General features: G+C 46.7%; 2 protein-coding genes across 4 annotated transcripts in view; both read left to right on the forward strand.

Moving 5' to 3' along the window:
• Positions 1 to 8,242, forward strand: INTS15 (integrator complex subunit 15). 2 transcript variants are annotated; one of them, XM_075718078.1, is made up of 8 exons: positions 1 to 192; position 444; positions 995 to 1,158; positions 2,433 to 2,598; positions 4,468 to 4,528; positions 4,763 to 4,995; positions 6,844 to 6,883; positions 7,476 to 8,242. In XM_075718078.1, exons 1-8 carry the CDS (start codon positions 1 to 3, stop codon positions 7,681 to 7,683), a joined length of 1,065 nt encoding a protein of 354 aa, XP_075574193.1. In that variant the 3' UTR covers positions 7,684 to 8,242. The 2 variants fall into 2 exon arrangements, with proteins under 2 accessions (XP_075574193.1, XP_075574192.1); XM_075718077.1 differs by lacking the exon at position 444 and having other exon boundaries at positions 937 to 1,158; positions 4,468 to 4,995.
• NAA60 (N-alpha-acetyltransferase 60, NatF catalytic subunit) overlaps positions 7,613 to 12,356 on the forward strand; it is a 27,003-nt gene continuing 22,259 nt past the window's right edge. Inside the window, exon 1 of one of the 2 annotated variants that reach the window (XR_012831458.1) lies at positions 7,613 to 7,632. The gene's annotated coding sequence lies outside the window, so the exon portion shown is untranslated. Of the gene's footprint in view, positions 7,633 to 9,459; positions 9,482 to 12,356 lie in introns of those variants that run through there. The other variant, XR_012831459.1, reaches the window with a different exon arrangement.

Here is a 12,356-nt window from a genome sequence, read left to right on the forward strand (position 1 = left end):
ATGAGCGACATTCGGCACTCGCTGCTGCGGCGGGACGCGCTGAGCGCCGCCAAGGAGGTGCTGTACCACCTGGACATCTACTTCAGCAGCCAGCTGCAGAGCGCCCCGCTGCCCCTCGTCGACAAGGGCCCCGCCGAGCTCCTGGAGGAATTCCTCTTCCAGGTCCCCAAGGAGCGCGGCGCTCCGCCCAAGGTGGGCCCCGACCGCGGGGCGGTTGGGGGGCGAGGCCTGGCGGGGGGGGGGGGCCGAGAGTCCGGACAGAGTCCCTGGGGGCTGGTGACCCGGGGGTTTTTTGGCGGGGAGGGGGCTGGCTGGCAAGGCCCCAATGGACTGGACGGGGCTCTGGTCTCCCAGGTAGGGGTGAGGTGTGGTGTGGTGTGGTGGGGCCTAAGGCCCCTGGGGACTGCCCACAGCCTCACAGTGCTGCAGCTGAGCTGCACAAGGGTTTTCAGATGGCAGAGTGTGAGCTGGAGCTGAGGTGGGGACCTCCCAGAGAGCAGCGACCAGAAACCACAGCTGCTGGCGAATGTCGGGGTGAGTGGGCCTGGTGGGCTGCTGGGACCAGGTGTGACACCTACCCCCTCCCCAGGCTGCCTCATGTTGCCCTCAGTGCTGTTACTTGGAGAGGGAGGAAATATTTTCCACTGCAGTATTGCTATAGGTCTTATCTCTCAGTTCTTGAGCAGCACTTGCTGGTACAGCAAGCACCAGCCTTGAGTATGCAGGTGTTCAAATACAACCTAGAGCTTTTCTGTGTAAGTAGGTAAATGCAGTGGTGGTTCGGGAAGCTTGAATATGTGTGCTGTACATAACAATTGAGTTCCTAACACCTGAGGGAAGCTCTCAGCCTTTACTGTTCCTGCCTTTCACTAAAGCAGCTCTTGATTCTTCAAGAGCCCCAGTATATTTTGCAGTTTTGCTTTTGTTTTCTTTCAGAGATTGAATTCACTTCAGGAACTTCAGCTCCTTGAGATCATGTGCAATTATTTCCAAGAGCAAACCAAGGATTCAGTCCGGCAGATCATTTTCTCATCTCTCTTCAGCCCTCAAGGAAACAAAGCAGATGACAGCAGGATGGCTTTACTAGGAAAGCTGGTTTCCATGGCAGTGGCTGTGTGCAGGGTTCCAGTTCTAGAATGTGCTGCCTTCTGGCTGCAGGTACAGCTTCTGTGGCAGACAGGGCAGCCTCGGGGAAGGACCAAGGCAGTGTGGGTACAGGTGAACTGAGGCAGAGTGTCACCTAACAGTCAGTGACAGCCGGTTGCAGTCAGCTGCTCCTCTATGGCAGTTTAAGATGCTATGACAGCTGGCTGCTGCAGCTACACTCACCCCACATCTGTGCTTGTGTCCATTCCTTTGCTCCAGCATAAAGTAGCTCTACCTTGCTTTTGCCAATCCATTTGTGTGCTGCGCTGGCAGAAGAAAATTTGTTTTCTTTTTACTGTGGGTGAAATTTTTATTGATTCTCCCCCTCTACTTCCCCAACCCCAGCATGTCAAAAGGAATCAGTGGAGGGTTTGACCAACGCAAGGAACAAAACTAGGGCAGTTTGTGGTCACATTGCCCAAAGAAGCTGACTTTGGAGTTTGGGAAATAAACTGTCCCTCATGTGCATGTTTGGGCATGGCAGAAGAGACAAATCTCTCTTGAGATTTGGGCACAAAATACCTGTGTCCGCTATTCATATCCATAAATGCAGTACATAAGGAATCTCCTATATCTCCCCCTTTCCCATTGAGATTCCCACTGTAGACCTTGGGAAGTGCATCTTTGTTTCTGCTGCCTTTGCAGGATGTGCAGAAGTCACCTGCTTTACAGAAGGGGAAGAGCAGAAAGACTGTGCTGGGAGGGAAGGGTGGTAGGAGGCAGACTGGTACAGTTTCTGTGGGGTCCCTCTTTTCCCACCTGGTGAGCCTTGGTAGAGGAGGAGGAGGGGATGTAACCTGGATAGCAGAAGAAGGTGTAGTTTTTTGCAGGTTGCAGCTCTAAAGTGACATGAGGATTGCACAGAATTTTTCCACATTAAAAATGTCAAGTGTAACTGAGAGGTTACTGAACTAGTTTTTCTGGTACTGAACTAGTTGAACTACAGAGCTGTGTTGCTGAAGTAGTAAAAAAATCTCCATCTAAGTCAAAATAATGATTTAAAAGGCTTTAATTTGAAATTATTGTAAACACAAAATATCACCACCTATTTTAATATCATGAAATTGTAATTTTATTTCTGTCCGAGTGAATCTCTGATATACAGAGAGAGAGGAAGCGTGCTTTAATTTTGGGAAAGTGGAATCACAAATGTTGAAACAGCGAAGTGGCTGGGTGAGGTGGGCAGGAGAGTGTTTGGCAACGTAAACTTTGAAGTCAGCTCTGTAGAACTTTCTGTGACTGGATTTAATCTGCTTTTCCTTGTGTGCCATCCCACATCCCTGCAGCGAACCCCTGCTGTGTACTGTGTGAGGCTAGCCCGAGCCTTGGTTGATGACTACTGCAACTTGGTGCCAGGGTCCATCCAGACGCTGAAGCAGATATTCAGCGCCAGTCCTCGCTTCTGCTGCCAGTTCATTACATCAGTCACAGCGCTCTACGACCTCTCTTCAGGTAAGTGTTTCCAAGTGGTGTCTGTCGAAGAAAGAGATGCAGAAAAATGCAACACAAATTAACTGTTGCAAGCGAATTAACTGCTGAAATTCTAAAGATGCTTGTTACTATGTAATTATTGCCAGAAGCAGCTCAGGGGTGTGGCTGTTGCCTCATTTGTCACTGGGGTGAGAACAAGAATAACCATGCAGTGGCTGCAGGGAGAGCCTTTGCTGGAGAAGCAGCCAGGTAACGCCTGATGCAAAGGGCAATGTCCTCCACAGAGGGCAAAGGACACAGGGACCTTATTGATTGAGCAGCTCTAGGAGTGAAAGCTGATCTGCCTGGGCCAGTCAGTTTGGCCTCCCTGTTGTGTGTCACCTACCTAGCATATAGTCAGTCAGTCCAATTCCTTCCAAAAAGGGGGAAAATGCAAGTTCTGAATGTTCGCAAGCTGGAGCAGGATTTCTGTTGAGCAGTGACAAGAAATGCGATCAACAGCATACCTCCAGTGCACTCTTTAACTACATGTGTGACCAGCTAGTGATACAGTCTGCCTCTGGTGGTTGTTGCTCAGATGCTAGAAACGTGTAGATGTCTGAAATAAGACTGATTTACCTTTACTCAGCGACAGAGACAGAGAACTCGTGGTAGACTAGGGAACAACCATACGCTAAATACCAACATTGCATATAATCCAAAAAAGCAAATACTATTTGTTATTGGTAAAGGAAATGTTTTGCATGGTCTTCTCCAGATAAGCAGCTTGGCATTAGTGAGAGAGAGGAGTAGGCTTTTTTTTAAAGAAAGTATTTGGTAGAGCTTGTAGCATATTCTTCCTCAGTATTTTATATCTGTTTTGTGCAACCACTTGGAAGTTCGTCCAACTAATTAAAAGACATGTCAGAAAGGAAATAACATGAGTTATGGGAAGTAATTTTTTTTTAATTCCTTAGTTTATTTGAGATGTTATTGGTGACACAAGAAAAGGAAGCTTGCTCATCAAGTTGCAATCTGTAACTGGGCAGTCTCCACCATGTCCTGAGGACAGGAGTCGATCACACAAACAGCAGTATCTGTGATACTCGGAGGTCTCAGAAAAGCTAAAAAACTGGAAAATACCAATTCTGTATCCAGTGCACATTAGTAATTCTGTAGTCCAGATGATTTGCCCTATAAGTCATTTCAGGTACAAAGACCTGACTAGATAGTTCTGTGCTGAGCCCTTTGTTGACAATGTACACAATTCGCAATGAAAATATGCCGTTCAATCCAGTAGCCTGCCCCTGTGACGGGATGATGCACGATTACCGTGAATGTCAATGTTTCTCTTGTCTGTAGTCAAGCTGCAGTTCATGACCACCTTTCACTTCTTACTGGAAGCTTTACATAATCTTATTATCCTTTACCTGTCATGTGATCACGTTGTTGTGTTAAGTTTTTCTACAAGACATGCTTGTTTAGTTAAGTCTTAAAGGAAATGAGTTGAATGATTGGGGTGAAGAGAAAGAAGTGCCAACAGGTTTTTCCTGTTCCCTTGCCTGTTGTACTTCCTGGGGCAAGGGATAGATGGAGACTGAGTTTAGAGAAAAAGTGAGCAGATGATGGGTGGGAGAGAAGAAAATGACAAAAGAAGCTTTGCTGGGAAAGGGGATAAATGTTGGCATTTGGTGGTAGAGCAGGTGAAGTTGACAGGAACACGGTTGTGTCTTCCCGGGACAAAGAAGCACCTACCTTTCATGTCTTGAAAAAAACAGCAGAGTTGGGGAGGTTTTGAAATTGTAATTATGACAGTTTGGGAAGGGTGTGTGTGAGAGATTAATTGAAGACTGCTGTCCTGTGCTCCAGTGCAAGGCTCAGCTTACTCAATAATATCTTTCCTATCTTCAGATGACCTCATCCCTCCTTCGGATCTGCTAGAGTTGATTGTTTCCTGGATCTTTGAAGACCCCCGCTTGATTCTCATCACCTTTCTGAATACTCCTATTGCAGCCAACCTGCCAATAGGCTTTTTAGAGCTCACCCCGTTGACTGGACTGATCCGTTGGTGTGTGAAGGCCCCCTTGGCTTATAAAAGGAAGAAGAAAGCCTCTCTCTCAAATGGACACCCTACTAGCAAAGTTGCCAAGGACTCCACTTCAGGAGAAGACAGAGATTGCCATCAGCTGTATTCAAAACTGCATCTAAGTGTCCTGCAGGTTCTTATGATGCTTCAGGGGCATTTAACGGAGAAGAACCTTTATGGGCGCCTGGGGCTAGTACCCTTTGACCACGTGGTTCCGCTCGTTGAGGAAATTAACAGACTGTCTGATGAACTAAATCCTCTCAATGCATCCAAAGAGATTGAACTGGCTCTGGACAGACTGGCTCAGGCTTTGCAAGTGGCCATGGCATCAGGAGCACTCCTGTGCACTAGAGGTAAGTTGTCGGTGGGGCTGGCAGAGATGCTGGACAGGATTCTTCTCCTCCAGTGTGTGGATGTTGTAAGAGGGAGTTTTGCAATGGGGAGAGTATAGATCAACATGTTCACAGCAGAAGTAGCAGTTTGCCGCTCTTAGGAAGTGATAGTGCAGGAAATACTTCAGGAAAAATAACTGGATGGAGAGTAAGAAAGGAGAGATCATTGATGCAGGTGACTGGTATGTTGCTTTGCAGAGCTGGAGAATTGATCTTCTACCTTGCAGCGTGCACAAGGGAGTTATATTTGCGTGTCCAGCATGGGGACAAATTTGACTCCCTCAGAATTGCTTGTAGGTATTTAAAAGGCACTGTTTAATTGTGTTTCAGTTTGACTTCTCTGAGTTTGCCTGCTGGAGGAGAGACCATGAAGTATAAACCATGGGGTGCGTGTGCTAGATAACGAATTGGAAAAGCAAACAAAAACTGTTCATCTGGAACTTCTGGGCCTTCAGCTCTCCTGTAATGAGGCCCCATTAGAGTGTGTACAGTTTCGGTTAAACTTAGTAAAGAAGCCTGCTAATGTGGCTTTTGTCTGTCTTTCCTGTTGCCAAAACCAGTTCTTTCTGGAAGACCTGCAGCGACAAAAAAGGGAAGTGCCTTAACACAGCACAGGGTCAGCCAGACATACTGTTTTGTTGATACATTCTCTTGAAAAGAGGTGATTCTTGGTGAGACCAGAAGGCTCAAAGCTCCCCAAAGCCCGGGCAGTTAGTGCAGACCCCGGCTGCAGAGAGCAGCCTCTGCCTAAGCAGGTGCCTGAGGCTTTTGCCCTGGGTGAACCAGTGCTGCTGGTCAAATGTCAATGTTATTCTTTCTAACCTTTCATAAAGTAGCTCAGGATGTAATAAGAACAGGCAGAAAAGTGGAGTTTTTTTAGCTGATAGCTTATTTTGGCTGTGTCTTTTTCCTGCCTGTTCACCTGGTACATTCTGAGTGCTTGCTTTTACTGTAGAAGTGGAAAGTAGCTCAGTAAAGCACCTGCTGAAATACCAGTTATTTCAGTGTTTTGGGGGTGCGTTTATCTACAAAGGCAGGAGTTTCTTCTCAAGCTATTCCCGAAAGGACTCTAGCAACAGGGTATGTTGTTAAATACCTTGGTTCTAGCTATTCTGCTTTGGAGAGGCAAATACAAACTGTTCATCAATATCTGAAAGTTGGTTGAAAGAAGTACTCCTTGCATGGGACCAAGGAAGAGATGGGAGCAGCTCACAAAGAGGTGAGGCATCCAGATGTTACCAAGAAATGTTCTGGAAAAGACATTAAGATGGTAAAAAAGGTGCAACTTTCAGTTAATAGACCCCAGCAAAAAAACCCTCAACCCTTTCTTTACACTAGCACCATTTAAAAAAAAAAAACAAAACAAAAACAAACCTAATAATGCAAAACAGGTATTGGGTAAGCTTTGCCTTGCTTTGACCTGATGCCTTTCTCATGATAAATCCCATATTCAGTGGGCAGAGTCATGCCTTGTATTTTCTATGTCTTAGTTACTTCTTGACAGCATATTGATATTGCAAATTCTATAATAAAGCTTGGTCTGCCTTGAAATGAAGCTGCATTTCACATATGGTAGGTTAAATGTTGAACATACAATAAAGTGTCAAGTGCAAAAAGCTGCAGTAATGACTGGTGAGATGGAGAAACATTTTCTCTCCTCTGGAAGTTTTTGGCCTGAGAATGGGATTCTGGATCTGTTGATGACTGGAGCTTTTTCAGTAATCTCATCTTCCTAGAAAGGAGAGTGGAGAGGAAAAATGCTCTAATTTCTGCTTTACTCTTATTGTTATGTCTTCTGTCCTCTTTTAGATGACTTGAGAACTGTCTGCTCCAGGCTACCGCATAACAAGTAAGAGACCTTTCTACAGCTGTGTTGGTTTTGATGCATATTCCAAGACATGCACCTGAGAGCTGCTGAGACAAAATCTCCTCTAAAAATTTGTGTTTACTTTGTGGAAATTGGCCTTTATTCACACACAGTGTAGCGCAAGGATAAAGGTGATAGTGCTGGTTACTTGCAGGCTGGACTCCTGACTGAAGGAGACTTCAGTGACTACCACCATATAGATGATCTTGCCCAGCCTGTGTTAGAACCAGTGCACAGAAGGGAAAAATGAAATTACAGTGTGGAACCTGCCCCAAAGTTGTCCCATCCGCAACTCCCTGCTTGTTTTACCTGACCTTAAACTTAACTGCACTTTGCTTCTTGCCTCTTTGCAAAGAGCAACCAAGTTTAAAAAAAACAAAAGAGGAAAGAAAAAAAAAAAAACAGTCTGCTGGAAGCTGTAAAGAGCATAATTGAATCACGGTCCTGTTGCCTCTCAGCAGTGCTGTGTGTTGGTTATGAATTGTCTTTAGAGCCAGGCCTTGTGGGCTGGGGAAAACCACGACAAAAGCCTTCTCTAAATAATCCTTGCGCCTTTCTGAATTTCTCTCCACAGCCTGCTCCAGCTGGTGATTTCAGGTCCAGTACAGCAACCGACCCACGGCGCTCTGCCACCAGGATTTTATCCTCATATTCATACTCCTCCTCTGGGCTACCCTGCACATGCCACGCACCCTGCGCTCCCGGCTCACCCAGCGCTCCCAGCTCACCCTGTACAAACATTTATACCAGGAATGACATTCCCATACCGACCTATTCGCTAATATGCTAAGACTGTAGAGTGTATCCAGTTTCCCTTAGTTTGAGGAAGCCTTTCAAATGAAACCAAATGTCTCGGGAACCACATTTTCCTCTTTGGTGTAAAGCTGAGCACTGCCCATGAGAGTGATCAGCCCTTTGGCAGTAGAGAAGACACAGATGGGTAGGCTGCAGTCAGTTTGGATTCGGGATGCAGATATTAAGGCAGATCATAGGGACAAAAGGAGGGGGTGGGAAGAGGCAACAGAAACTCCAAACCTCTGCAGTGTGTGGAAGTTTTTTTGATCCACATTGTTTCATGTAATCACCAAGGGTATGATTTTTCTCAATCGTGTTTTTTCAGTAGCCCCGATCTGTTTACGGCCTGGTGAGCCCAGCTAGTCCTGCTCTAGGAGGCCCAGAAAGGCCTGAGATTTTTCAAGCTAGTCCACTCCAGCCTGCTCGTTTCTTTGTAAATGTTTGTATCTATAGCTACAGAGTATGTGTACACTGTATATTTTTGGAACACAAATGTTTGTTTCAGAAGCACAAGGTAGAGTAAAGCAGCACTTCCTATTAAAGGAAACAATTTAAGAAGCATAAAATAATTCTGCTACTTTCTTTCAAACAGCAATTAGAAGATCCAACTCGTTAGGCCTGTGCTAGTGAGGGAATGAAACCCCTTCATGGCTGCAGTGACCCTTCATCCTCCAAGCTCGGGAAGTGCCCTCTTTACATGCCTCAATCGGTGATTCATGAAACTTTGGGGTGAAATCTGGTGTGTTTTCATTAATGCTAGCTGGAAAACTGGCCAAAGGCTGGCTGCAGCATGCTGGCCAGCTCTGAGCAAGGCACAGGCGGGTGTGGAAAGGTCCCAGGAAGGGCAGCAGAACCTGCTGCTGTTAGCACTACAGGAAAACACGCCATCTAGCCCCTTTAGTTGAGCTCCTTTCTGTTGTCGTGCTGTGATGCTGAGCCGCCTCTGCTGAGTGAAAAAGCAAGAAAGAAGGGTCCTTTTTATACATTAGTGACTTTAGTACAAAGACCTCTGCGGCTATTGTCCTCTTTGGAGGAGATGTGGTGGATGTGGTTACCTGGTTGCACATTGGCTGCAAAAATGGGACAGATTAGATGGAAGCTGTGAAAAATCTGATGTGAATGAAACAGCTGAGAAGAAAACTGTGTCTGCCCTTCTCTAGAAAGGGAAGGTAAATAATAATAATAATAATAACATGCTTTAACTTTTGGTCAGCACTGAAGTGGTCAGGCAGTTGGACTAGATAGATGATCGTTGTAGGTCCCTTCCAACTGAAATATCCTATCCTATCTCATCTCACTTTATAGAGCTTCAACGATAAGGAAAAAACCCTTAAAAGCGTCTAAATTCAGGATTGGAGTCACTATTGGCATCAAGCCCTGGCAGCTCTTGCAGCATCGTACTGGGGGAAACTGCGGGAGAGGTGTGTGACCAACCTGCGTCCTGTTTCCCAAGCGTTTATGCTCACGGGTGCATCGCCAATTTTAAATTTCCCCTTTAACTAGCCGCTTTGATTTCGCGCTGCGCTCCCTCGCTGCTCTCTGCCCGGGGCTGCGCACATGGCCGTATGGAGCGGGGCGTCCCCTCTGCGCCTGCGCGGCCCGCTGATCACGTGCCCGGGAGACAGCCTATGGGGAGGCGCCTTACTGCGCGGTGCCTGGGGAAAGGAAGTGCCCGCCGGTGTCTACCGCGGCCGCCGGCCCATCGCCCGCCTCCGCCGCCCGGTATGTGCTGAGCTGCCCCGCCCGCCCGCGGCGCGCCCGCCCGGCGCCCGCCGCCCCTCCGAGGTGAGCGGGGAAGCGCGGTGGAGATCTCCACGGCCTAGGAGCGGGGGGCAGGGGTTGCCATGGCGACCTGCGCCCGGGACGGGGGCCCGTCCCGGGCGCAGGTCGCCATGGCAACCCCGGGCCCCGCTCCTAGGCCGCGCCGGTGCTCCCCGGGGCTGTGCTCCTGCCCGTCCCGGGAAGCGCCGTGCGGGTCCGTGACGCGGAGAGCCCCGTGGCATCGTCCTCGGGTGGAGTCCGACGGGCCGGCTGCTGCCGGGGCGTGGGGGTTTCCCGTGACTGGGTTTTATGGGGCAACGTGTGCTCATTTGCGCTCTGGTTGAAACCACGCAATTATGTTAGGGAAATTGTGTCACTTGGGTTATTACAAAAAATAATCCGAACTCTGGCTGGAGTCAGTTTGGCACCTGTGCTTGTGTATGATGGTGCCAACAGAGAAGACTATTCCTTGGCTTTGGTAGAGACGTGGGAGGTCTGGTGGTTATGCTTACAGCTGTTCTTTCTCTTGGCATGTTCTGAGTTGTGTTCGGGGCTCAGCCAGCAGCGCAGAGGGTCTGTAGCAGTAGTTAGTGCATCTCTATTTCCTCTTCCTCTGTAGCAGAACTTCCCCTGGGAGGGCCGGGAATATGTCATGCATTGCTAGATCCAGCTCTTTTCCCTGCACAGGAGCTACTCTGGCTTTCCCAGCTGCTCTGTGTCTCCTGACAGCCTGGATCACGGCTCACAAACCACCCCAGATGGTTCAAACATAACGCACACCACGGCAGCTTAGCTTTTCTGTGCTTTGCCATACGGAAGTGTTGTGTCCATTTGAACCAGCCTGCAGAGCTTTAGCAGAGAGAAAGCAATTGCTTGACCTCATATTTAAGCAAGACAACAGCCGAATGTTTTTGCAGGGTGTATCTTGGTGTTTTTAATTGCAGCTGATCAAACTGAGCTTTAAATGTTGTTCCAAAGACTTTGTGTCACAGTGCTTCCTGCCAGGCACGGTGGCAGTTGGCTTTGCCAGAAGTGTTCCAGCTGCCATGCCCAATTCCTCGGGCTGTGCAGTGATGGGTTATACCTACTCTATCTATATGGTGAAAATAGCATCTCCATTTCGGAGACTGCCAAACCTGCATGCTGAAAGTGCTGCTTCTGTCTGTGTCCTGTCAGAGTGACTAGGGCTGGTATCCTCACCCCCGGGATCACTGTGTCCAGCCGTGAACTAAAGCATGTGTCTTAGACATTCGCTCTTGATTATAGGCATCAAATTATTATCAACTCTCGTGGTAAGCTGTTTAAATGTTTAATTACGTTTCCTATGTTGAGTTTGAACTTTGTTAGCCTGCTCTGCATCTGTTTGTAGTTTATCCTGTCTTTGTTATGCTACAGCACCTCCCAATATCAGCTAGCCCGTCCTAGATGACTGTGGTGAGCTCCTCTGAACCTTGGCCATTCGTTGCAGCTATTCTCTCTGCTCTTGAGAACTGCATGAACGTGGCTGAGTGTCTGACCTTTTATCGACAGATATACAGAGGCATTAAATATCTGTAACGTAGGGAGAAGCATGCTAGCTCAGACCAAAGGCTTTCTAGATGTGTGTTTTTTCCCCTCTCTGTTCTGATAATTCCCAGTGTCCTGTTTTGACTGCTGCTGATCAGCAAACTAATGTTCTCGGGGAACTTGCTGTGAGAGCATGGATTTTTTTTCCCCTTGCAGTGGTTAGCACAAATTAGAAATGTTTGCCTTTCTCCAACCTGCATTCCTTTTTTATCTGCCAACTCACAGACTTTATCTGCCATTTATTAATCTTTTGTCATTGTGAGAGCTTTCTACAACTGTGAACAGCTTTAGATTTTACTGTCCTGGAAATCTGTGCCCTATCCCAAGGGATCATCAATTTTTGTTGCATATCTATTAATCTCTTCTCCCGTCTAGTTTTTATGAATCTGCTGAATGGATTATAGCTGGAATCTCTTTTCACTGTGGATTCATCCTAGATTTGCTTCCTTTCTTTTAATATGGCATAGATTCTCCTTAGTCCAGCTTAGTTTCCTCAAAAGCCTATGCAAGAGACACTTCTGGGAGTTTTTGGGGAGTGCTAGTGCATGGTATTTTTTTTAAATAAATCAATTGACTGTACGAATAAACTCTAGCAGATTTCTCAGAAGTGAGGTTCTTTTAAAACAAATACTTGTGTCTCTCTCCCAACATGTTATAATTAGAGTGTGAACTCTTCATTTACAAGATAACATTGGAGCAGCCTCACCCCTATCAAAAGCAGTGATACTGCCTGGTACCAGGCTTTTAAAATAGATGGTTTTAATCTTGCAGGTGAAAAAAGTAGTTCTGTTATGTCTTGTAAACTGGTGCTTTAGTTAGTCTTTATATGCCTGGTAGCAAATAAATAAACATACAGTAGTGTGTAAGCATTGTTCTAATACATCACTTTGTTCTTTGAAGTAGCTGCTGCTGTTCTTTCTCTCTGCTGGTTGCTTGATGTGTTTAAAGCAAGTTGACTTAACATGTCTGAGTAATTGGTAAGTGGCTGTCCTGTGAATGCCCTCTTAAAACCTGTGGCATTCTTAATTTTTGTTTCTTTTCCTAAACCAGAGTGGTATCATCGTGTCTTTTGGTATCTGGGCTAGGCCTCAGATGTAATGAAACGTGGGAACTGCCAGCGGAATTCAGAAAAATGGTCTTTTGTAGTTGAGAGCTCAAAGAGCCTTTAACATAGTATGTGTATTTATTTTTGTTAATGAAGTCTCCTACTTCTTTCATATCTGTTGTTCTTTCTTTCCCAGTAAGGATGATCTTTATTTGCGTGTGGGGGTGTTTTTTGGGGGGAGGTGTTACGAATATAGGGATTGGGCCAGTGTAGTCTGGTAAGCCGGTC

This window comes from Pelecanus crispus, chromosome 11 (assembly GCF_030463565.1).
Source record: "Pelecanus crispus isolate bPelCri1 chromosome 11, bPelCri1.pri, whole genome shotgun sequence".
NCBI lineage: Eukaryota > Metazoa > Chordata > Aves > Pelecaniformes > Pelecanidae > Pelecanus > Pelecanus crispus.